Consider the following 23,228-nt stretch of genomic DNA (forward strand, 5'->3'; position numbering starts at 1 on the left):
AGAAAAAAATAATACTACTTTTTGACAATAATTTTAATTGTAAGCATCGTTAGTTTTCACAAATTTTATTTACATTTCATAAGATGCTATCGAATATTCTGTATTCAAACATCCAACACATGATTTAGATAAGCTATGTAACAAATCGCAAGTCTTAAAATTTCTATTTTGGATAACTTTTTATCGGGCGGTAAAGTTGGTAGAAGTTTCCGTAGTTCCGCGAAAGCAACATTAAACGCTTCTACTCTTATTCGTTCCCTGGTAGCATGTGCTGTTCGATATTTTTGAGTAGCTCTACGTCTTCTTCTACGTTCTTCTCTACTTAGAGAGCCCATATCATTGCTTCTTTCTCTGAAATATCAAATCATTAAGTAAACAATCGTGAAAATACAACAAGAAATTAAAATGAAACAATCTAAAAAATTTTATGAAATGTTTTTTAAAAGTTCCGTCCCCCTCTTAACTTTGGAACGATTGTAAATAAAATAGTGAAATTGGAAGTTGTTGGTAGTAAAATTCTAATCAACTTTCAATATTAATCACTTATTGAAGATTTCACAGTAATAATTGCTCCAAGTTTACCTCATGACATTAAAATCTCCTGTCGTACTTAAATGCGTCTATGTGCATTCCACAAAGATGTGTTATTTTGAAACATCAATATTATCAGATAAAGTGGTATAAACTTTAAAAAGTATTCCCACCAAATAAAATCTAAAGGTGTGAGATTCCGTGACGAGCAAGTCATTTTATTGAACCTCGATGTCCAATTCATCAACTTCGATATACCTTATTTGTAATAGTAAGGAGGAGCACCACTCCACTAGGATTTTATTTCCAAATTCTTGAATTCATCTAGATCACCATTTTATTTTATTTATTTACTCCATCTCACAGTCCAAGAGCCAATGGATGGGTGGGAAAAACATATAACAGTATACAGTAATAAAGATATAAAGAAAGTAAACCTAAAAGTAGATGATTCCATTTTTTTCCTATGCTAGAGATAGTGCTGCAAAAATATCCAAAGTGTTTTCTGTACATGACAAGGTTCATTCTATGTAGAGGTGAAAAGTGTAGTAGTTCTAGCAACTGGAAAATAGAGTAGAGTGAGTCCAGGTGGCAGCCTTAGGAGTTGGTATTCTTAAAACGCTTAGCAATTCAGGACAGTCAATTTTATGAAGAAAGAAGACATACGTCTAGCTGCTAGTCTTTTCTTAAGTTACTTAAATCAGTCTGAAATCACATATGTTTAACACACCTTCAGTGAATATTAGTTATTTTGCTATTATGGTTTTGGTAGTTAGATAAGAGAGGAATAGGTTTTGAAAAATGCATTAAAGTGAAGATAGAGTTTTAGCTTGGGTAAACTACTCAGAGTTCCTCAGAACAAACCAAGCTTCTTAAAGGTTCCCGAAAGATAATCTTAATAATCGTTACAAGGTTCAATTATCAAATGTTACACCAAGATCTTCAGATTCTGCAGTTCTTTCAATCGCATTATTGGAAATGCGATATTTAAAATGAATTCGTTAACTTCTATGAAGCCGAGAACATCAACATGATTACTTTTATCTAAATATATTACAATATAGTGCGTTAAGTGCGAGGATGGTCCCAGAAGTATCTGACCTGACGTAGGGATGGCAATAGTTGCTTGAAAAATACCTCTGTTTTAGAAAGTACACAATCTATACAGCATATGCTTCTAGTTTGAAGATACCACGTTGTTTATTATTTGTTTGGCAGCCATCAATAATGAACGATTTCAGTGAATTTGTAAACAAAGAAAAAAATTTTCATCGTTATGTCATACAATACTTTTATTTGAAATGCATTAGCCCAACCAATATAAAAGCTGAACTAGATTCTACTCTGGGTGAGACTGCTTTTTCGTTATCAAGAGTAAAATATTCGGTAGCAGAGTTTAAACGAGGTCGTACAACTAGCGATGACCAGCATTGCAGCGGTCGACCAAATGAAGTGACAACTTCAGAAATGAGATGAAAGAAAATCCAAAAAGCGGTACTAGATGATCGTTAACCGAAACTGTGCAAGCTAGCAGACATAGTAGGCATTTCAAAAAGTGTGGTACATCGCATATCAACTGAAAATTTGTATATGAAAAAGCTGTGCGCAAGATGGGTGCTGATTTTGCTGACTATGGAACAAAATCAGCGTCGTGTTTTTTCACAGAAAGAAGGCCGAATTTTTGCGCCGTTTCATAACCATGGATGAAACGTGATTCCATCACTTCACACCAAAAACGCCAACCAAAGAACAATCGAAAAGGGAGAACCTACTCCAAAGAAGGCAAAGACTGATCCATCTCCGTCGGTTTTTCGGATGCGCGTGGGATAATTTTCATTGACCTTGTTGAAAAAGAAAAAACTAACAATGACGAGTATTATGCGAACTTATTACAACGTTTGAACGAAGAAATCAAGCCAAAATGGCCGCATTTGGCTGAGAATAGTGTTGTTTCATCAAGATAATGCAACAGCACACATCCTTTATTTCAATGGCCAAAATTAATGGATTAAAGTTTGAATTGCTACCTCATGCACTTTATTCACAAGATTTAGCCCCCTCGGATTATTTTCTGTTGCCATACTTGAAAAAATGGCTCGATGGTCAAAGATTTCCCAACAATGAAGAGGTGATGTCGGCTATTTTGAGAAGCTTGACGATTCTTATTATGAAAAGGATATCAAACTTATTGAGCATCGCTGAGAAATGTGTTTACAGCTAAAAGAAGATTACGCTGAAAATTATATATATTTTTTGTCAAAATTTTTGTGATTTTTTGTGTAGTGTAATGTTAAATTCGAGATTGTAGATCAACCATTATAAAACCATAGTGTTCATTACATATTATGGAATGTTTCATGTGGTGTAAAATAACGTCCTAATGAACGAATATTCTTAAAAAGTTGGATACAATCGAGATTTAATTATTCGTTTCAAAATGGAACAAACTATTTCATATGACCGGAAATTTTTCCACATTTTAACGAGAGATTATATAAATAACGAAAGGGTTTTGCAAAAACAGATGCACAGCCTCGTAGTAGAGAGGCAGGTTAACCATTAGGACCAGACAAAAAGTTTGATTTTAATTTTTAGAGGGCTAGTTAAGACTCAGTAAAATAGGGAAGAACACATGGCATGCAATTTATATTTGAATTAATATTGTTAAAATTAGGAGTAAATAAGTAATAAATACTGACTAAAATAATCAGCAAAACCATTTATATTGTCATCCGGTTGCTTAAGAGATTCGCTTATAGAACATGCTGTTAGATGTGCTAGTAGTTTTTTATTGACATTTGAATAACACCAAAAGGATCAACTGCTGTCTATTGTATTGAGCACACTGTATATACTACAACCAAACTAACATACAATTACACTGTCTGACGCACGTTTCGATAGCTAAGTTTCTGTCTTCAGGGACTGAAAGTAAACAGTTCATTATTATTGGTACTCTAAAATTTTTCACTTTTATGCTGCAAATAATGTTGTTAAACTATAATGGGCATTTTTATGGACCTTGGAATTTGTTTGAGAATACTAGTAGAGATTGGATTCTCAAGCCCTATCAACATTATCTAGATTATCTTCCAACTGTTCTATTCGATCGTGGTTGTCGTTTAAGAGTTGATAAATCATTTTTCATTTTTAAGGGTGATTTTTTTTTCAATCACCTCGTCGATTGTACTATAAGCTCTCACAAACCATTACTCCAAATCAGAAACTTCTCATTGAAAATGTGTTTTGCTGCTTGAATGTTTTGTTTAGTTCCATCGAATATCAGGATGAGTTTTAAATATGCAGTTCACTTACCATAACTTATCTTACAAATTACAGAGACTTTCAAAAATTTAGATTATTTAACAAGCATCCTGAGGCTAAGATTGAATTTTTATTAACTGATCACTGCCAAAACTGCGATTAACACAGACAAGATAAGTATCATTTGTTCTATCAGTATAATTGAAAAGGGGTATCGCTTTCCAAAGGTTCCATAGATAATTTCGAGTAACGTGACCTGAAGCGTCGGCCGTATTTCCATGGTGATCAAAGACATTGCTTCATCTGTGTATATAGAATTGTACTTTTTTATACATATAAATATCTTTGGTCAAAAAATGGAGATGAAACACCACTACTAATAAAAATTTCTAAACGAATATCGCAATGTTCGTCTCTTAAGTCAATATGGTAGCTGACGTAAACCTAAAATGACTTATTTCAAAATATTGGTCACAATGACCTTGTGGCATCATCTTTGTCGAATAAGTCGTCTATCATACTAGTAGGAACCAGGAAAGTTCACAATATGTGGTAAACTTTTTGAATAGTACTGTATAAATTGAATTTATTTAGGTGATGCGGTATAAATTTGTATCATGTTCATGCAATTATGTTTAAAATCGATTTGACGATTATGTCTTTAAAAGTTGCATCCGCATTTTACTGAAACCTGGCACGAAATGGCATGTCATTAATAATATAAAAATATGGAATTAGATTAATTACGGAAGATATTTCATTGTTTTTAGTCGTATATTTCAAGGAAAAATTAGACTGTTACGGTAGGCATGACTAGAAGAAAAATGGGGGGCACATTATTTTTCCCATGGTTTGAACCCCCTGAACACGATTATGATGGTTTTTCGAATGTCTGAATTTTTCGAGGGGTCGCAGTGCAAAAAAGTGGTTTTTGACCTTTGCTTACCTCTGCAGGTCAAACGAAAATCGACTGAATAATGAAATTTCCCATGTAGGTTCAATTAGTTGCGAGATGATTTCCTGTCTAAGGTCGAAACTCTCCATCTCCACCCCTTTCCATTTTATGGTCATTTTTGTTATATTTTCTTATTTTTTGGCCAGAAAAAGTTTAACTAGAGGGTTCGAACTTCGCATGCAAGTAGGGGTGATGTTGAAGAATTGTCTTTCTCAAGTTCAAAGTTTTCTTCTTCAGTTCTTCTAGCACAAAACGCCCGAAATCATTTTGATCGTTTTAATTGTTGAAATGGACCGCCTCCTATACGAGTATGATCGTTCCTAGGGTGATTTTTTTTACTTCCCATTTTCGAAATTTCTTGTCATTATGACAATTTTTTCTTTGTTGTCAATTGGAATTGAACTAGAGGGTTCGAGACCACCGGGTCTATTGAAATTATGAATTTTCATTCGAGAGAGAGAGAGTTAACTTGTGAAATGAAAAGTTATTGAGGAATAGCAAATTTTCCATATAAAGAAATGAGATTTAGAATTGATATCATTTCCAAGAAATTCATTTTATGGAAAGATTTGTTTGTGTATTAGTTAAATTCTTCATTCGACGAAAAATTCGACTTTCGTGATGGAGCTCTGCTGCTCACGGTTTTTTATTAACTATTTCATAAAAACGTGTCCAAGTAACCCAAAATATCACTGTTGATCTTCTAGACGAGTCTGTAGTTTGAAATTAAATCAAGTTTAGAATACTTAGTTTGATCATTTAGTTTTTCTATTCGTTGTTTTTGACAAACAATAATACAAGGGTTGCTACTTAGGTTTCGAGATATTTATAATTTTCTATCGCATCATTATTTTTCAAAATATTCCCCATTAAGATCAATACACTTTTGCATGCGTTTGAACCAATTGTTGAAGCGTTTTGTCCATTCCGATTGAAGTACCTCCAAAACATGTGATTTGAAGGCATCAACTGCTTCTTCAAGTGTAGAAAAACGTTCAGCTTGCAATTTATTTTCGTGGGAATGAGAAGAAATCATTGGGTGCCAAATAAGGACGCTACGGCAGATGACCCATCAATTCGATGTTTTGACTAATCAAAAACGTTTTTGTTTGAACTGATGCGTGAGAGCTTGAATTGTCGAGGTGAAGAATAAGTCGTCTTCTGTGATTGGTTTCTCTGATTATTTCGAACTCATCTGGTAATAAAATGCTGGTATACCATTCAGTATTGACCGTTTTAGGTTGCTCTAATGGAATGGTGGAACATATCCAGTTATTCCGAAAAAACAGGCAAATATTTGCTTCGAAATGCTTCGTGCGCGAATAAGTTTTGTTGGATTTAGCTGATCTCAAAAGACCTATACAGTCCATCTTTGTTTAGTTTCGGGTTCATATGCATAGATCCATGATGCCTGGCCTGTCACGATCTTATAGACGTATTTTGAAACATCGTATCTAACTCGAACAAATCTTTTTAACAGCTAAATGTTCATGCATTATTGAATGTATGCGAGTGGAACTAATGCATAAATATGCTCAATCTCACTGTATGCCACATGAGGATCTCGCAATATCAGAGTACGCACAGCATCGTCGTTTTCTGGCACAACAGCCGATTTTGGATGACCTTTACAAAATTTATCTTTGAAAAAATATTAATTATATGAGTTCAATTGCTTCAACGATTATCTTTTATTTATAATTACATGGTTGTCATTTAATATTATGTCATAATAATATAACGCCCATATTTGATGGTTGTTGCATCAGAAGGACGTTGAAAAAAATAAGGTTAATTGAAGGCGAGGAGTATCCGATCAGAGGGAACTTAATAAAATCATAACTTTAAAATCACTGGTGAATTTTTAAATTTCCCATGTAGTAACAGCTAACAATGTCTGAATTGTCGGTACTGAACTCCCACAATTTGCCGGTGACCGTAGTACGTATCCTTGACAACGATAAAATTGTCTCTTTTGTTTATGCTAAATAATATATTTATACAAAATATCAATGTTATGATTGGGGACTGTTCTAGATACAAGGTTTGTTATGTTTCAATGTCGCGTATCTAACGGTACGTGATTGTTAATCGACTCGAATTACACGTTTTTGATTTATTGTGGCCTACACTTGAACTCACTATTTTCTAACGACGTTCTGGTTAAACAACCGCCACATATACTTTTAATATTAAATATTAGGTAATTAATATTTGTGATCATGCGTCTCTACCAGTTATAAGTTACTTATTCAATGTTCAAGAATAATTATCAGTAAATTTTAAAACGTGGTGGTGGTTCCATTGGAAATTATAGTTTCCAATTTACGCTTGCAACGATTGAGTTATCTAGCAAATTGTCAAAATCAGTTGATGCCAATTTAAAAATGCTCACCGTGGAGTAAGCAAATGCTTTTTCCGTTTTTATGTCATTTGTGAACTTATTTGACCGATTATAGAGCTCATTATTTTCAGTTTTGATACAAAAATGTTTCTTTAAGAGTTGCTAGAAGAAGTGCGAAATTTCCTCCAGGAAACGAGGTTTTGTTTAGCTCAGTGTAGGCATGCGGTAAATATAATTTAAAACGCAAGAATATAGGAGACTTGTGGAAAATGAGCATGATTCTGACTAAACCTCTTTTCATCTAATGAAAAGGGGGAACACTACCTGAAGCTTTAAGTTTGTCTTTGTACTTGTATTTTAGGGTTATCACTTTACTACCTATTTATGTTTGATAAACTTGACGCGATAGTGAAAATTAATGAAAAAAAAACTCCCGTAATTTAAGCAAAAAATAAATACAAGTGACCTAAATTTTGTGAATTACTTGAAAGCTTACTCATTGAAAAATACTCAGTTTCAGCTGTATTAGTTTGACTGAAACAGATCTATGGAGTCCTCTTAGCACTATGAAACAAAAAAAAAACAAATACAATCGGAAAAACCAAGAAAAGCTAACACGGGATATACGAGAAAATCAATTGTTTACCCTACGTTTACCTATTTTCTTAAATTGTCAGCCTTACGTATCGTTCCACCTGAGGCCCGTGACGGCAAGCAATTAAACGACATCATAGATGGCGGCATATTCGCTACCACGTTCCACACTCTACACCTATAAATCAGGATGATCTTCTATCAAAACGTGGCAACATTAGTTAATTTTTACATTACAGTGTTATCAGTTTTGTTGAAATTGCAATCGTAAACTCACGTTTCCAAACTTCCACTAGCGGATTTTTTAGCAAAATTGAACGAATATTTCAACGGTAGCGGACAAAGGCATTGGGTTCAGTAGAACTTACCAAATGTATATGAATCAAGGATATTGAAAATTGTTGTGAGTTCAAGTTTCTTACCTTTTTTTCGATACTACATTAGTGCATGTCGTTATCGATTGTAAAACTTCCCTATTTTCAGTATTCATAGCATCATCACAGGATTGTGAGAACCAACGATTTTGTTGAGCTATAATTTCCACTGAAACAAAAATATTGATTCAGAAAATTGACAGTATTGAGGAAATAATTAACGAAGTTTTGTGTGGAACATTAATCATCATAGTAATTTACAAATAAAGGATTAGAAGTATACGAGTAGAATGGGAATCCTGTAGTACAGTTTAGAATCTTGTAGTACAGTTTAGAATCTTGTAGTACAGTTTATTATAAGTAATTACAACGTTTTATTGAAATTTATATCAAGATATCAAATTTTCCATCGTGTAAACTCTACTTTTGGATAAAAAATTTGCAGTGTTTCTACTAAATGCATCGAGTTGATAGACTATTCATCATACAGCCCTAATTAGGCTCCAAATCAGCTCTTTTCTTCCCGTACATCCAATATAGACTTCGCGACCAAGTTTTTTAACACCAGAAGAAACCCCCTTTGCGTCCAAAATGTTTATGTTGTAAGTACTTAAGTTGGAGTGAAGAACTTGGTTCAAAAATTGAGTTAAATGCGTGGAAAAGTATATAAATCTTGATGGATAATGTATTAAAAAATTCGATCATAAATTTTTAGTCGTTCTATTCTTAGGCCTGAAGTACGTATAGAACCTTTTGTTAATCACTATTGTATATTTAACAGATACATAGTCTTTGTGATAATGTCATGATTCTAAGTACCTCATCAATACGACTTATTTCTGGTGATATGAAGCTATTAATTTTTAGTATGAAAAACAACTTGTGCGATACGTAGCGAGCCACTCAACTGTTTGTCTATGTCCAAATCAATTACGAGTATATCAGATTAAACTCGCATTCATATAACTCTGCAATTGCGTCGTATCTAATTCACCCTTCACGTGGCCTTGCTCTTCAGATTTTCCACTATTTGAAGTGGAAAACGGACTCAAAACAATTCTAAGCGATCTGCATTTCCTGTCCTAGTGGTAGTCACCCATTTGCTTTTCGGATATAAGGATTTTTCTGATGTTCTCCAGTAATCCACTGTCACTTTCTTTAAATTAATATGAGCCACTGTCTTTTGCATGTTATTTGTGTAAAATCTGTTAATAACAATCCAGTATTCATTCATGTCACGTCTAAATTGCGAATTCAGTCATTTCCGGCACCAGTAAACGTTAAGTTTCACGCATCATATTGGAATTATGCCCTCACAAATATGATTGTGGTAGTTATAACTCGACCAGTGTAGCTTAAGACTTGAGTTTTGGATGCGCGATATTCATGCGGGTCGGAATATGTCGAGAGCTCATTTTGTGCCAGTAAGCCGTGCTGTTCACCTCGCAGCTAATCCAGCGCCGTAGCAAAAATTTCGGCGTGAAATTATTCATTTTTGTTGTACTCTTATACATTTTATTCAACATGGAGTTTAGAAGTAAATTAAAAAATAAAATTTTGTGTGGTTAAAGTCGGGAATTAGTAAGTAATCTCCTAAAATTCATGAAAGAGGAAGCGATAAGGCAGGAAGTTGTTATATCTCTTTCTAAGGTATGTTTCATTAATGTAATTTTTGTATCGTCAGGAATTGTCATAAAAATTAGAAATTAAAAAAAGGGTCGTGTAGAAATCTACTATATAAAAATAAATCGGGTTTTCCTTCCTGACGATATAACTCCAGAACGCACGAACCGATTTTCACGGTTTTGCATTCGTTGGAAAGGTCTCGGGCTCCGTGAGGTTTATAGCAAAGAAAATTCAGGAAAAGTTTCAACAGAAAAGCGGGAAAATCTTTTTTCACATACAACTCCATCTCTGATACATAGCATGTACTAAAAATCAATATTTTAAGTCGATCAAGATGTGACATAGCTTTGGCGTTAGCATCATCTGAAATTGCGGCGACTCTTCTAGATGCCACTCAATTTAAACACAATTGATACTCCGACATATAATATTTCCCGATCCAGTGCAATGGGAAAATTGTTGATGCAATGCAAGCCCATTGTTTGAGATGAGTGCACAATGGCACATAAGAAATTATATTGTTGGCAGGCGATTACAGGCAGATGTTGCCAGTAATTCCCCGTGGAACGCCTGCAGATAAATTGAATGCTTGGCTGAAGGTATCACCTTTATGGAATAACGTAAAAACATTATCGTTAACCACTAATATGAGAGCTCAACTTCAAAATGATCAATGTGCTGCACAATTTTCCAAACCATTGTTAGCTGTTGGAAATGGAAAAGTCCCAGTTGATGCGATATCTGGATTAATTACTCTTACCAACGACTTTTGCCGATTTGTAGACTCTCAATTAGCTCTTATTGAAAATGTTTTCCCAAACATTAGTGAGAATTATCAGAATTATGCTTGGTTAAGTCAACGATCAATTCTTGCCGCAAAAAAAATGATGTACACGCACTGAATTTCACCATTCAATCAAAAATTGCTGGCGATTTGGTGACATACAAATCCGTTGATTCTATAACAAATCCCGATGATGTAGTAAACTATCCAACGGAGTTTTTGAACTCTCTGGAGTTACCAGGATTTCCACCACATAACTTGCAACTCAAAGGTGGTACAGTTATTATGATATTGCGTAATTTGAATCCACCACGACTTTGCAACGGTACTCGACTTTCGGTAAAAAGACTTATGCCGAATTTGATTGAGGCAACCATTATTAACGGAAAGTACGCAGATGAAAATGTATGTATTCCTCGAATACCAATGATTCCGACTGATCTTCCGTTTGAATTCAAACGATTGCAATTTCCAGTTCGCCTTGCGTTCGCCAATTGGTTAGTGTTTGCGGGATAAATTTAGAAAATCTTTGTTTTTCACATGGGCAGTTATACGTTGCGTGTTCACGAGTTGGGAAAACATCCGCTTTGTTTGTGTTAACGTCAGACCAAAAAACAAAAAATGTGGTTTACCAAAGGGCACTTCAATGAAACGGACAATTTGCGGACACGTATAACGCTTCGATTCAGTATTTACTTTGGATTCACTTTCATTTACTTAGAGAAGTTCATCTAAATAACATTTCATTTTTGTAATGTAGTGAAATGAAATAAATTTTTTCCTTTTCAAATATAAAACAAAAAAAAATTTTCTTCATCTTTTAATCTAATTAAATGAAATGTTACATAAAACGAAGCCATCTGGTGGCGAAACGGAGTTCGCCGGGTTTGCTAGTAAAGTATAAATGTGTTTAATTTTAAAAACTGTTATTCTATTTAAGACTTGGGGCTTAAAGCTTAAGGCTAATCCTTGTTGAAACTATTTTTTTGCAAGCATTCAAGAAGTTTCTCGAAAATATCAAAATTTTGTTTTCTATTGTCAAGTCTTTGAACACAAAAAACTGCGGAGAAGTATTAATTCATATTATTTTCATATTTAAGGTGTGTAGCTGCTTTAGGTATAAGCCGAAGCACCGTACTTCGTACATCTAAAGAAAGTAAAATGGTGGATGATAGAAAAGTAAATTCATCCCTACAAAAGAAAAAATATGGCAGAAAAACCAAAATATCTCTGGACCGATTGGAAAAAACTCGGCTAAGACAAACGATTCTTAATTATCACATAACTCTTAGAAACGTGTACAAAAAATTTTTCGATTATTATTTTGAATACAAAGGGGGTGAAAATATGCTGACTCTATCCCCAAAAAACAATTTGTTTCGTACCGAACCACACATATTTAGCTTTCGTCGATATTTTGATTTTTAATAATTTTTTTAATGATATAAATTCACAGAGTGTTTGTCTTCAAATCAATTGGAATCATCGAACTGTTCGGAGAAATTCGCCGAGTTTTATCCTGTATATTGATAAAACCTCTTCTTAAACGACTTTTGTTGCACTTTTGCTTTTTAAGTATTTCAATTTCGCAGGATACTGCAACTAATCGAATATTTGCAAAGCTCTGTTAATTTCAACCGGTCGCTTTTTTGCTGTGAAGGTGATAGAGAAGCTGCTAGCTTCTTTAAAGATCCCGACTTCAGCCACCGATCCATGCTGGAAGTAAGAAACTGGGCAAAAAGCAAATGATGCCATCACGAAAGAAGCTCAACATTGAATAATGTCTCGAGAAAAACGAGAAAAGCGGGTGACCGTCCACCATACACAAAGCGAGGAGATCATACGAAGCAGTGAGCACTGTGATTGGTCGACTGAGCTCGCACCATATGCGAAGATCATGAGTAAAAATTTCTACTTATTGAGCACCGTAAGCCGACTCGGACGCGAACCTCGGAGATTTACAGAAATTCGAGCAGAGGAGCAGAGAGGCCACATCCTTTGGCACTAAACTACTTGTGGATCAATACTTGAGAGCCGCAGCCACTGTTCAAAGTTCACAACGGACTTTCTGTCCTAACCTATTTTTGAACAATTCCAGCACTGACAAAATATTCTTCAGAAACATCAGTTATTTGGCGATGAATGTCAACTGCTTTGAAGCATTTAGCATTGCGAATGAGCATGCCACATTGCCCAAATTTGGACGCATGCCTACATGGGGGTTCCGACTAATAATGAACCTGAAAATTATGGCTGGCAAGAAATCGATAGTAAATTTGAGTTGACGTGGTTTTCTGGAAGGCAATTAGCAACATCCATTAATGAGATTATTCAGCTAGAAGAAGGTAATATTTTTATTATATTATACTAAAAATACATCCTAATATTGTTTTTAATATTTTTCACAGATGACGATGACGGCAGACAGCTGTGACAGCGATTCTGATAATGAATCAAACAGGGATGAAAGCGACTCGAGTTTAAGCAAAAGTGAAAATTAAATACATAGTTAGCTTGATGTAATTATCAATGATTTTTTATAATAAATATTATTTACTTAGATATTTCCGAAATGTTTCAATAATATACTTATTTCATTCAAAATTATTGATACGTAATATTCATATCATAACATATTGGAGCGTGATACCGAATAATTAATGATAGGACACTTCCTCCCAGTTGAAACTTTGTAAGCAGATTGTTAATATACTGCTGTGATAACTGATTGTTTTGTTTCTTCTAGATATTGGGATAGTTACAATTTAAAAAATTTTTAGCTGGCGTTCGCTAGGTTTTATTACTCTGATGCATCTCACCAATTATCTTTCGAGAGGAAATAATTAACCAAATTTTCACCTGGCTACCAGACTATTATCCTGTAGCTTAAAAACTGTAGTTACTTTAAAAACGTGCCTCGTTTTAGAATATTTCATTTCCTACTTATTTCCAATGATAAAATTTGAATATTCTTATATAATTATTTAGAATGCTGTTATGTACCGATAATTTATGTGACTAATTCCGTTTTTAATTTGCTAAACTTATTTACATTTCCATTAAAAAATGTAATTGTATCTTTCATCAAACTTTAATTCGAATTTATCGTATTTGTCTGATGAGATAGAAATACGAATGTATCCAATAAAAATGAAACGAAACAATGTTTCGGTGCATAATTCCCACCAAGTACCCGTGAAATGTAATTATATTACGCCCACCAGCTTCCTATGATTGATAATGGGATAATTCAAGGGTGATAACTAAAGCCACGTGTTCCAAAGAAATCCAAATCCCCCGAGTCCTGCATTGCTCCCACGGGACATTCCACTAAAATCCCAATTCCGAAGAATGTTCCATTCACATTTCCCCTTTTTCCTTATAAATGATTGAGTAAATAGTTAGTATGTGTCAGTGTTTGTGGAAATATTGACTCTGCTTATGAAATATTTCTTGGAATTATCCAAAGGGTATGTGGAAAAATTTGGAAGCTAACCGACACATGTGTTTGAAATTATTTTTATTTGAATCAAATTTTATTACAAATTATTCGTTAATAAATGTGATAACTCCGAAATCAATTTCAACAATACAAGGTGTCAATTTGGAAATAAAACACTCTTTAGATTTAGAAAATTATAACTTATTGTTATTGATGGGTCTCTTACTTTTTCAAGCAGATTTAAGTAGAGCTCATAAATAAATTCGCATATTATTTTTTTTTTTTGACCAACGCAACTATACATCTTGGTAAACTTGGGAAGACCCTTGAGATTTTGATCCCACTACTTGCTAAATGCAGAGAGCTCATTTTTAAATTGTATGGTATATTTTGCCAAACAAAATTTTATTAAAAAGTGAAGTGAAAAATAGGATTTCAACAAGTCGAAGTCGTGAAATTATTACATAAGAATTAAATTTTTTTAAGCAAGAAACAAGTGGGACTAAGGTATTTTCAATTTGTCAAAATAATTTTAAACCTTTTATTTATGTTATAGATTCACTTCTTAATATTTTAATACACAAAATTTGAATATTCAAAAGTTCACGAAAGTGTTGCTGCAGCTATTGGTGTTGGTTTCAAAATTATTGAGCAAATTAAAATTGAGAAAAAGGGTAGTTGTGATGTCAAGCAATTTCCAGTTGCACTTGATGAATGTGATTTTGCTCTTTTGCGCACATTTTAAAAGTGCTTACCAACCTTAAAGTCAATCCACAAAAAATGACGCAAAGAAATAAGCTATCAGAAGAAGAACAGCGACATGTAGTTACATGATGTTGAAAAGTTTCCTATTGTTAACATTGTTGAAATTCTATTTTTCTCATACACATTTTAAAGGATGGAATGATTTAACCAATGATTTCTATAGGAGCTCGTCTTGTAATAATTGATTCTGGAGATGGAACAAGTTTTGTATCCAATTAATATGTTAACTGGAAGCCAAACTGTAGTACTGGTGATTATCACTGATTATCACAATGCAGGGCCTCAGGTCCAAGAGGGCCCCATCATTTGGAAATCATACTGTATTTTTTGATGTGTTGATACCACAAATCTAACGTATTGATATTATTTTGTGAATTTTTCCGGGTTTTTGAATTCCTTAAGGGGGCTCCGTCATTATTTTAGCCCCAGGCCTTATAAATCTTAATCCGGCCCTGTCACAATGATATGAAATGTAATTACAAAAAAATAGGTAACTGAAAAATTGATCATTCATTTACCAAATGGAAATGTAGTTGTTATTGATAATGTCCCTACTCAACAAATTTCAAGAGACATTACAAATCTGGGCAACTCAAACTATCAGGCAGGAATGGTCAAGGTCCCGAAAAATTCCACGAAGAAATGTATAAATGAGAATTATGAAATTGATGAACTTCTTAATTCTAAGGGTCACAACGTATGAAGATTGCCTCTTTACCATCCTGATTTGGATTCAAATGAATTTGTGTAAGCAGCAATGAAAGAATTTATTATAATTGTAAATAATTTAATTGGGTTTCATTTTCTTTAAAATAATATATTTCGAAAAGATGTGGCTTATTTCCATTTCGATATTTTTTAATCGCTTTACTTTATTTGTTTGCTTAATTGAATCAAATGAAATATTCAAATTTTTGTTTCTGTTAAGTGTAAAAATTTATATATTGTCAAGAAAAATATTCAATAAAAGGTTTTTGTTGAAATTTTCATTTGTTTAATAAAAATTTAAAAAAAACTCTATTTTTCACAAAATACTCAAAAGAGGATTGAAGTTAAATGTCAAATGAATATTGATTTCAGTTATTTGCGCCCTCGGTGATACATTTTTGTCGATTTTATATTAATATCAACAAAAAAAATCATGAACATATTTTTAAAATTATGAATTTGTTATTAAAATTTATAATCCCAAATGAATCTGTCTAACTTACTTCGCCGTCCGTACTTTCTCAAAATATTGAGTTATTAGAAAATAGGAAGAAGTTTGAATGAACCAAAAGCCCTATGTATTGAAGATAACATAGCTGTATCATAAGATTTCTTTCAAGGCACCTATTTGCCAATAAAAGTTGAAAATTTCTTTTTTTAATTTCACGGATTCCATTTATAGTTTGGTCAAATTTGATCAAAAAATAAGAGTGAAGCTACTTAAATTCCCATCAAGCTATAAATCAGTATAATTGATTAAAATATAATTAAAAATAAAATTTCGAAGTTCCTTATCATTCTCGTGTATGGAAAAAATTTTATTCAATGTCGAAGGTTAAAAAAATGGGTTTTTCGCAATTTTCAGCGAAACGGTGAGTTTTATCTTAAAAATACCTTAGACAAAAATTGCAGACCATAAAATTATCTACAAATAACGTTGGAATACTTTTTTCCTACGATCCACTGTTTTTGAGATATAACGATTCAAAAAGTTGTAATCGTCATAATACGCATGAGTGCGCCACGTATATACATCTCTAGAGTTGTAGTATATGTTAAAAATATTTTTCTATCGGTCATTGTAACTGTGGTGAATATGTAGATTTATACTGCTCGAACTGCAACTGAAAAACTATTTTTTCCTTAAAACCAGGAAAAGCTCAACTTCAAAAAGTTTATCTACTTTTGCAAAGTGTCAATATCAACTACTATTTTTACATGCAATAACTAGCTGTGACACGATATCTGCATTTTACAGTTTTCAAAATTTTTTAAAAACAAGATTCAGTTCTATGTGCTGAAATTTTATAAAACATTAATTCAACTCGACAAGAAGTTATTACCAACGGCATTCGCTTTCTACTTTCTATGTACGGAGCTCTTAAAAATCTACCTGCTTAGAAAAGTATCGATATGCGTGTTGCCCTAAAAATACTAAAAGTAAAAACCAAGTTGAATTGCCTTGTCTTTCTCCAACCTAAATTGCTGCCGTTCTAACTTTACTCCCACCTTCGCCGGAAAAACTGCTGAACACATTTTGTTGCAACTGAACAAAGTGATGCAGTGCTAAATGTGGTTGCAAAAAAGTCTCTTTTGTACTCTGGCCGGTCGTGTTCTAATATTGAATCCCCAGTGGAGGATCCTTTGATTACAACGAGGCGAAATGCGATACATCGCTATTGACGCAATTTACATGCACTCCGAATAAGAAGAAAAATAATAAGAAGAATGTAAAATTTACGACTCGTACGATTAAATTTCACAACTTTTTTCAATTTAAATCGCTTTTATCTTTTCAATCTCTGCTAATTTCAATTATTTTGCAATAGTTTCAAATGAAACATGACCACAACAGACTGGAATAGGCCTAACCGGGAATCATTTTATCTCAGAAACAGTGACTCGTAGGGAAAAATATATAAATACGTTTTCTGAGGATAATTTTATGATCTACAATTTTTGTCTAAGCCTTAGACAAAAATTGGGGAAGGAGTTCAGAAGATACATTCCTAACTTGTTTTACAAACTATCAACCGACTCGTTTAACATGGATATACAGTTGCTGCCGGAAGAGTTGCAAGAGGAAGGAATAGAAATAAAAAATGACTATACTGCAAGATATGATTTTGAAAAAATGGACAAGCCCACATTTTGGTTAAAGTACTTAAAAGTTTACCCCAGTGTTTTAGAGAAAGCTGTTCGAATGTACTTGCATTTTTCAACAACATACATGTGCGAAAAAGTGTTTTCAACTCTTGTGGCCATCAAACCAAGTACCGTAACAAACTTGATGTCGAAAGTGACCTACGCTGTGCTTTGTCTGAAACTCAACCCAGGATCTGTCAACTCATCCAGAACATGCAAGCGCACCCATCTCACTAAATTACATTTTATGTTTTGTTTTTGTAAGTAGGTAGGCCTATTGCTTTACCTATTGAAAATGTATGTGTTACAATGTTAAATTTTGTATCAGTAATTATATTCGTTTTTCATTTACTACTTGTTTTAATTTTCATTATACGTACAATTATTCAATCTTTCCATTTGCGTTACCGCATTCAACAGTGAACAAAAGCTGATATGTGTATGGTGGCGTAAGGGGTCACCAAATAACCAGAGGGGGGCGTGATACAAAAAAGTTTGGGAACCCCTGGTGTAAGGTATTTTTATGATAAAATCTACCGTTTTGCTGAAAATCGTGAAAAACTCATTTTCTTCACCTTGAATAATATTTTTGCCACTCACAAATTTTATTTTCAATTATATTTTAAGCAATTTTACTGATTTTCAACTTGGTGTTAATTTATGTAACGTTGAATGTCTAAATTAACCGGGTTATTAGTAAGGAGTGGTCGAAGTTGTGTTCAGTTTAGTTGCAGCTTTCAAGGTGCACAACTATAGTGAATTCTAGTGTAATTATGGAAACCGCGTAAACGCCATTTATGTGAAAAACGATTTGAAGCGTTATTTGCGTTGTATGCGTTCTTTAGAAAATAATTTCCGACAGTAGATAACGTTCCAGATGATGAGTGTTACCTACCATGAAATAAGTCGAAGCACACTATGAAAACTTGTAGAGAAAATAGGTTTTCGCTGGAAAAAGCAGAAAGAAGCAATGTTATAGTATGAAGAAGAAATTACATTAGAACTATAGAAGATATGAGAAACCCAAGAAAAAATATATTTTGTTTTGATGGGAGATGGATCCACGAGGGGCAAACACCAAAATGAATTATGGAAAGATGAATTTGTACAAGTCGAAGACGGATAAATAATTTATCCAATGGTTCAAATCTACCATCAGGAAAGGAGTGTAGACTGATAAAAAGTACAGATGAGCACGTGGTTAAAAAAATTTCACAGAATTAGCTAAACTCAATAAATATTGAGTTCAATCCCGGTTCTGTGAGAACAGAACTGTATTCTTTGTGTTCCCTTTATAAAGGGAAGTTTAACAATATGAAATTGCAGAAAATTGTTGAATGACGGTGGTTAGATTTCCACCTTATCATTGCGAACTAAACAGATTAAAATTGGAATAATAAATTGTAGGAAGTATTTCTACTTATACTGGCGAGTTTTTATATTAAAATTATTATTTCTGAATATAGCGTTGTTTAAAAGTCAAAGTTTAAGCCCATATACGTACCCAGTAAAACACAATGAGGAGAAATTTTAGGAAAATTTGTACTTTCAGCTGATTAGAAGTTATAAACAGGTTAATTAGGTGAAGATATTAATTGTATTTATACAAATGAGGTCGTCGGCGCAAAAGTGGCCTAATTAACAATTTTCCTATAATGAAGTTTAGTACATAAATTGACCTAATCTCAGTTTCTCATGTAACTAAGAGATGGCGCCACTAAATATCTTTTTCCATAACAGTAACATCTTGTGACAAACAAACAAAAGCGGCCTAACTTGGTTAAGTCATTTTTGCACAATAGCAACTCTGTAATTTGGCGGGATAGGTTGACAGTGACATTACTCCATTCATAAGACAATAAACAAATAGTTATCGCCAGATTTGAGTATTTTGTATTCTCTTTACGCTTAAAGAGTTGAAATTCCATCATCGAAGTTTATTTTTAGCAAAGTATTTAATTCATACAAAAAAATTGTGTGTGTCAGCTCCGACGCACGACTGGAGTTTACTCCTTAAGTTGGATAGTCTAACCAGACGCAAAAAGAGTTTATTTAACTTAAAAAACATTGATACTGTATAAAAGGGTAAATTTGTTAATTAATGAAAATAATATACATATATAAATATATATTTATTCAATTTATTCATTTCATATACATTTATTATAACTAATCGACGAAATATTTTACATTAAACTATTTACAATAGTCAATAATCTCGATAATTCATATTGGGTTGATTATCTAATTTTATGTGTTGTTTTCAAATATATATTTATATGAACTACATAGATAATTATTAAAATATTTAATAAATACAAATTGCACATGCTCATACATATAATACATGAATTATAACGTACCTTGCAACCACGTGTTTGTTAGATGTACCGGCAATATCATCTACACCTCTTTCTGCCATAGTTATTTGAAAATACTTTCAGTTCACTTTAGCGGAACACAATGATAAAAATTAAAACTTCACAATAACAATATTAATTATTGATATTTATAATAAAAAAAAGCAATATAAGTATGTCGACACTGACAAATTAGAAAGTTGCGAATCATAGGGTGCGCACCAAAAACGTAACGAGGTCATTCATCGATAGATTTTACTCCTCACATTTTTCTCATACCGGGCTCCTTATATATGCAAATCGATTCTTAAGGAGTAACCTCCAAAAAGTGTGATGCATTTAATATTAAAATTAAAGTGGACGATAATGAAAAAACAAGACTTGAACAAGAAATAAACTTGCAGATGAAGATGAAGATGTATGTGTAATTTGCTTCGATCTTATGAAAACACTTCCAGCCCCTGTTAATAGCACAGGAATATGTTATTACCATCGCCAACTCTGGACATACTGCTAAGGTACTCATAATATGAAAAATGAAGAAATGTACATGTTTTTGTGGGATGAAACTACAAGCTACAAACTAAGGTAGGACTCTCTGAAGAAGTTCAAATTAACACTGTTGTTCGGCAGGGAGACAGTCTTAGCCCAACCCTATTCAACAGCATAATGGATCAAATTATCGAGGAAGTAAACAAAGTCAATACAGGATACAGACGGGGGCACCGCTCCCTAAAGGTATTGTTTTATGCAGATGATAGTGTTGCCGTAGCAGAAAATGGAGACGACTTACAACGTCCACTATATAAAAATTTTCTGGCGAAAAATTTAATATCTAGTGAAAGAAACCTGACACGAATACAAGCGATGAAAGCATCAAAAGTCAGCGACTGTCGTAGAGATATAGTGTGGAGAAACAAAGCGATGAGCTCACAGAGAAAGACCAGGATCTATAAAACCAGAGCCGTGGCATCAACAACAAAAAGAAAAATAAGAACTACAGAGTTAAAAATACTGCGAACCATCAAGGGAGTCATCCTCATGGACGGAATAAGGAGTGATGACATAAGAGAAGAATTGGGCGTGCATGATGTGGTGAGATGGGTCAGGGCACGAAAAAGATTCTGGAGGGATCACGTAGAAAGAATTCAGAAGACAGATGGACAAAGTGGGCTAATACTCAGAGACCGAACACACGCAGACCTGTAGACAGACCATCAAAGAGGTAGTACGAGAGCTGGAGTTCAGCTTCTCAGGAAGATCCAGGAAGTGGGCCAAACGTACAGGATTAAACAGGAACTGGTCCTATTGAAAGAGGAAGAAGAAAAGAAGAAGATGTGTACATGTTTTTGTGGGATGGAACTATAAAATCCAGAGGTCCTCAAGAAATAGCTTCCTGTCTATTTATCTCTTAAAAAATATTGTAAAATGCAAACATCTTATAATGTACGCTGATTAATGTGGAAGGCAAAATAGGAATATCAAGATAGCTCTTTTCGGTCAGTTTATTGTTTCCAGTACTGCTGAATATGGTATTTATAAAATTGACCACAAATTTCTTGAGATCGGACATTCATACATGTCATGCAATAGTTTAGTGGAAAAACAGAAACGGTTCTTCAAAAATATCTATGTGCCTGAAGACTGGAAGCAAGTTATTTGAGCGACTATAGAGAATAAATCTTTCAAAATAATTTCTATGACAAAAGATTTATTTTTTTCTTGCAAATCTCTACAAAAAATATTACGATTCGTAAACAATGTGGAGATAAAGGAAAAGTTGAATAGCTAAATATGCAATGGCTAATGTTTATTTTAAATATTCTAATAATAATGGTGTTGACCTTAAAATGAGGAATTCTGTTATGATTGAAACCTTTATATCCCACTACTCACCCAATCAGTGGAAAGAAAGAGAAAGATTTAATAGAGTTATTGTGTCTTACATACCCCCAATTCATCATAATTTTTACAGCAATTTGAAAACATCTACAACAGCTATTGATGAGATTTTCATTGACAACCTCGATGACCAAAATGATTTATTGTTTTTTAATTTTTATTATTGTATGGTGTAATAAAAATAAAGATATTAATGGTAATATTGATTTTAATCCTCGACAAAATGGCCTAGTCTTATAAATTGATATCAGAGAAATCATAAACCATAATGCAAAAGTGCCCCATCCCACAATAAGTAAATAAATATTAAACTTTTTGTTTCTAAAATATTTCTCTCTTAAAAGTAAATTAGCTAATACAATGAAAAATAAAAAGAAAATAAATTTTCATTGAAATATGAATATGAAAAATAAGTTTAAAAAGATACTATTTTATGAATATTAATTTTTCCATATCATTATCTTCTAGTTTAGGCCACTTCTGCGATAGCGGTCTCAAATTTTATTTCATGCCAAAATACTCGAGGTATAACTTCAAAAAATATATCAACTCTCTACTAAGAAGTGATACAATGGATTACGAATGCTTCATTATTTTAATATTCTCTCAATCATAAAGTTATTTGTAAGAACTTTTTTTCGCCTTTTTTTTAAATCTAATATAAATCGAATCATTAGCAAACCCTAAGATTCTAATAATACCCAGAACCTCATTTATTTAGCTTGTTAGGTGGTAATTTAGAAATAGGGATGATCTTGAAACTAAATAAAATTTATATTTGTACATGTCAAAAATTTTTTTCCAAAATAAATTAACTTTTGATCACTTCTGATATATAAAAAATACTCACCTCGTAATGTATTCACCAAATGGAAATTGCACCAAATTAAAACGTTCGTAATGTTCAAAAGATTATGATCAACTAGATCTCAATTTTGATGCAGCATCCCTGCATCCCTTTTAGAAAATAAGGACCACCCTTGGACCAATGACATGATTACATCTTGAGTAGAACACGCCTCTAATCAATACTCTATGTTGATAACGCGTCGTTTATTGTCCTTTTGGGCGGAGGCCAGGACTCAAAATTAACTATCAACATATTAACCTAATGTGTCTTGTTATTAGAAATTCCATTTGCAATTTGTTATATAAAAAGCAAATATGAAAAGTAAATAAAAAACTTGTTCATGTTTATCACTTGTATTTGGAAAATTAAATCTAGTGATAGCGACAAATCCTACAAAAAACACAAATAAGTGTTAAAAATTAAGTCGAATTGCTTCTTGTGTCTTAGCAAGTTCATTGTAAACGAGCACAGTTGTAGCCTCATTATATTGTCCTTGATAACGTTCAAAATACATAAGATATTGTTCTCTTAGTGATTACAAAACTTTAGCAGGTTCTAGCTAATAAAGATAGAACCCCAAGTGA

At 33.1% G+C, this 23,228-nt stretch overlaps 2 protein-coding genes across 2 annotated transcripts; one reads left to right on the top strand and one right to left on the bottom strand.

Moving 5' to 3' along the window:
* Positions 1 to 54: 54 nt before the first annotated feature.
* LOC130441498 (helix-loop-helix protein 1-like) lies at positions 55 to 22,698 on the bottom strand. Its single transcript, XM_056775211.1, has 3 exons — positions 22,645 to 22,698; positions 8,111 to 8,231; positions 55 to 351 (listed from the first exon to the last, which is right to left on the bottom strand). Exons 2-3 carry the CDS (start codon positions 8,176 to 8,178, stop codon positions 105 to 107), a joined length of 315 nt encoding a protein of 104 aa, XP_056631189.1. The 5' UTR covers positions 8,179 to 8,231; positions 22,645 to 22,698; the 3' UTR covers positions 55 to 104.
* Positions 10,231 to 12,973, top strand: LOC130441165 (uncharacterized). The gene is made up of 4 exons (XM_056774727.1): positions 10,231 to 10,467; positions 10,545 to 10,969; positions 11,573 to 11,651; positions 12,881 to 12,973. Exons 1-4 carry the CDS (start codon positions 10,231 to 10,233, stop codon positions 12,971 to 12,973), a joined length of 834 nt encoding a protein of 277 aa, XP_056630705.1.
* Positions 22,699 to 23,228: the final 530 nt, after the last annotated feature.

This window comes from Diorhabda sublineata, chromosome 3 (assembly GCF_026230105.1).
Source record: "Diorhabda sublineata isolate icDioSubl1.1 chromosome 3, icDioSubl1.1, whole genome shotgun sequence".
Lineage (NCBI taxonomy): Eukaryota > Metazoa > Arthropoda > Insecta > Coleoptera > Chrysomelidae > Diorhabda > Diorhabda sublineata.

Coding starts and splice junctions, on each gene's coding strand:
- LOC130441498 (XM_056775211.1), bottom strand. CDS start 8,178: ATGAATACTGAAAATAGGGAAGTTTTACAATCGATAACGACATGCACT. Junction 352..8,110: donor AATGTAGTATCGAAAAAAAG/GTAAGAAACTTG, acceptor TTGATATTTCAG/AGAAAGAAGCAATGATATGG.
- LOC130441165 (XM_056774727.1), top strand. CDS start 10,231: ATGTTGCCAGTAATTCCCCGTGGAACGCCTGCAGATAAATTGAATGCT. Junction 10,970..11,572: donor CGCCTTGCGTTCGCCAATTG/GTTAGTGTTTGC, acceptor TTCATATTTAAG/GTGTGTAGCTGCTTTAGGTA. Junction 11,652..12,880: donor AAATGGTGGATGATAGAAAA/GTAAATTCATCC, acceptor TATTTTTCACAG/ATGACGATGACGGCAGACAG.